Source organism: Egretta garzetta, unplaced genomic scaffold (assembly GCF_000687185.1).
Source record: "Egretta garzetta isolate BGI_Z169 unplaced genomic scaffold, ASM68718v1 scaffold561, whole genome shotgun sequence".
In the NCBI taxonomy this organism is placed as follows: Eukaryota; Metazoa; Chordata; class Aves; order Pelecaniformes; family Ardeidae; genus Egretta; species Egretta garzetta.
In genome coordinates this window covers 753,903-754,241 of record NW_009258760.1, presented here as the reverse complement: position 1 = coordinate 754,241, position 339 = coordinate 753,903, and the positions used below count along the sequence as shown (strand labels likewise).

At 56.0% G+C, this 339-nt stretch overlaps 1 protein-coding gene across 1 annotated transcript in view; it reads right to left on the bottom strand.

Moving 5' to 3' along the window:
- Positions 1 to 150, bottom strand: part of FOSL2 (FOS like 2, AP-1 transcription factor subunit) — an 11,817-nt gene extending 11,667 nt beyond the window's left edge. Inside the window, exon 1 of the mRNA XM_009649302.2 lies at positions 3 to 150. Within this exon, the coding sequence (XP_009647597.1) occupies positions 3 to 139 (137 nt within the window). The 5' untranslated portion in view covers positions 140 to 150. The remainder of the gene's footprint in view (positions 1 to 2) is intronic.
- Between the last annotated feature and the right edge of the window lie 189 nt (positions 151 to 339).

Here is a 339-nt window from a genome sequence, read left to right as displayed (position 1 = left end):
GCGGGGGGCTGTAAGGGTGCGAGCGAGAGTAAGGGCTTGACATGGAGGTGATGACGGTGGGCTGGACCATCCACTGCAAGTCTTGGCTGGTTGTGATGGCGTTGATCGTAGGGATAAAAGCACTGCCTGATCCTGGCATATCTACTCGAAATTTCTAGGAGGAAAGGGAGGGGAGAAAAGGGAGAGAGAGAAGAGGAGAAACTGTCAATGAAAGCAGAACATAAGCGGTTACTCAGAAACCCAGCTAGGCCCTCAGGAACGGCACCAGCAAGGACCAAAGCAGCACCCGAAGCAAAGGCACCAGCCACCAGCGCCTCTGCCGCATCCCGGGCTGCCACA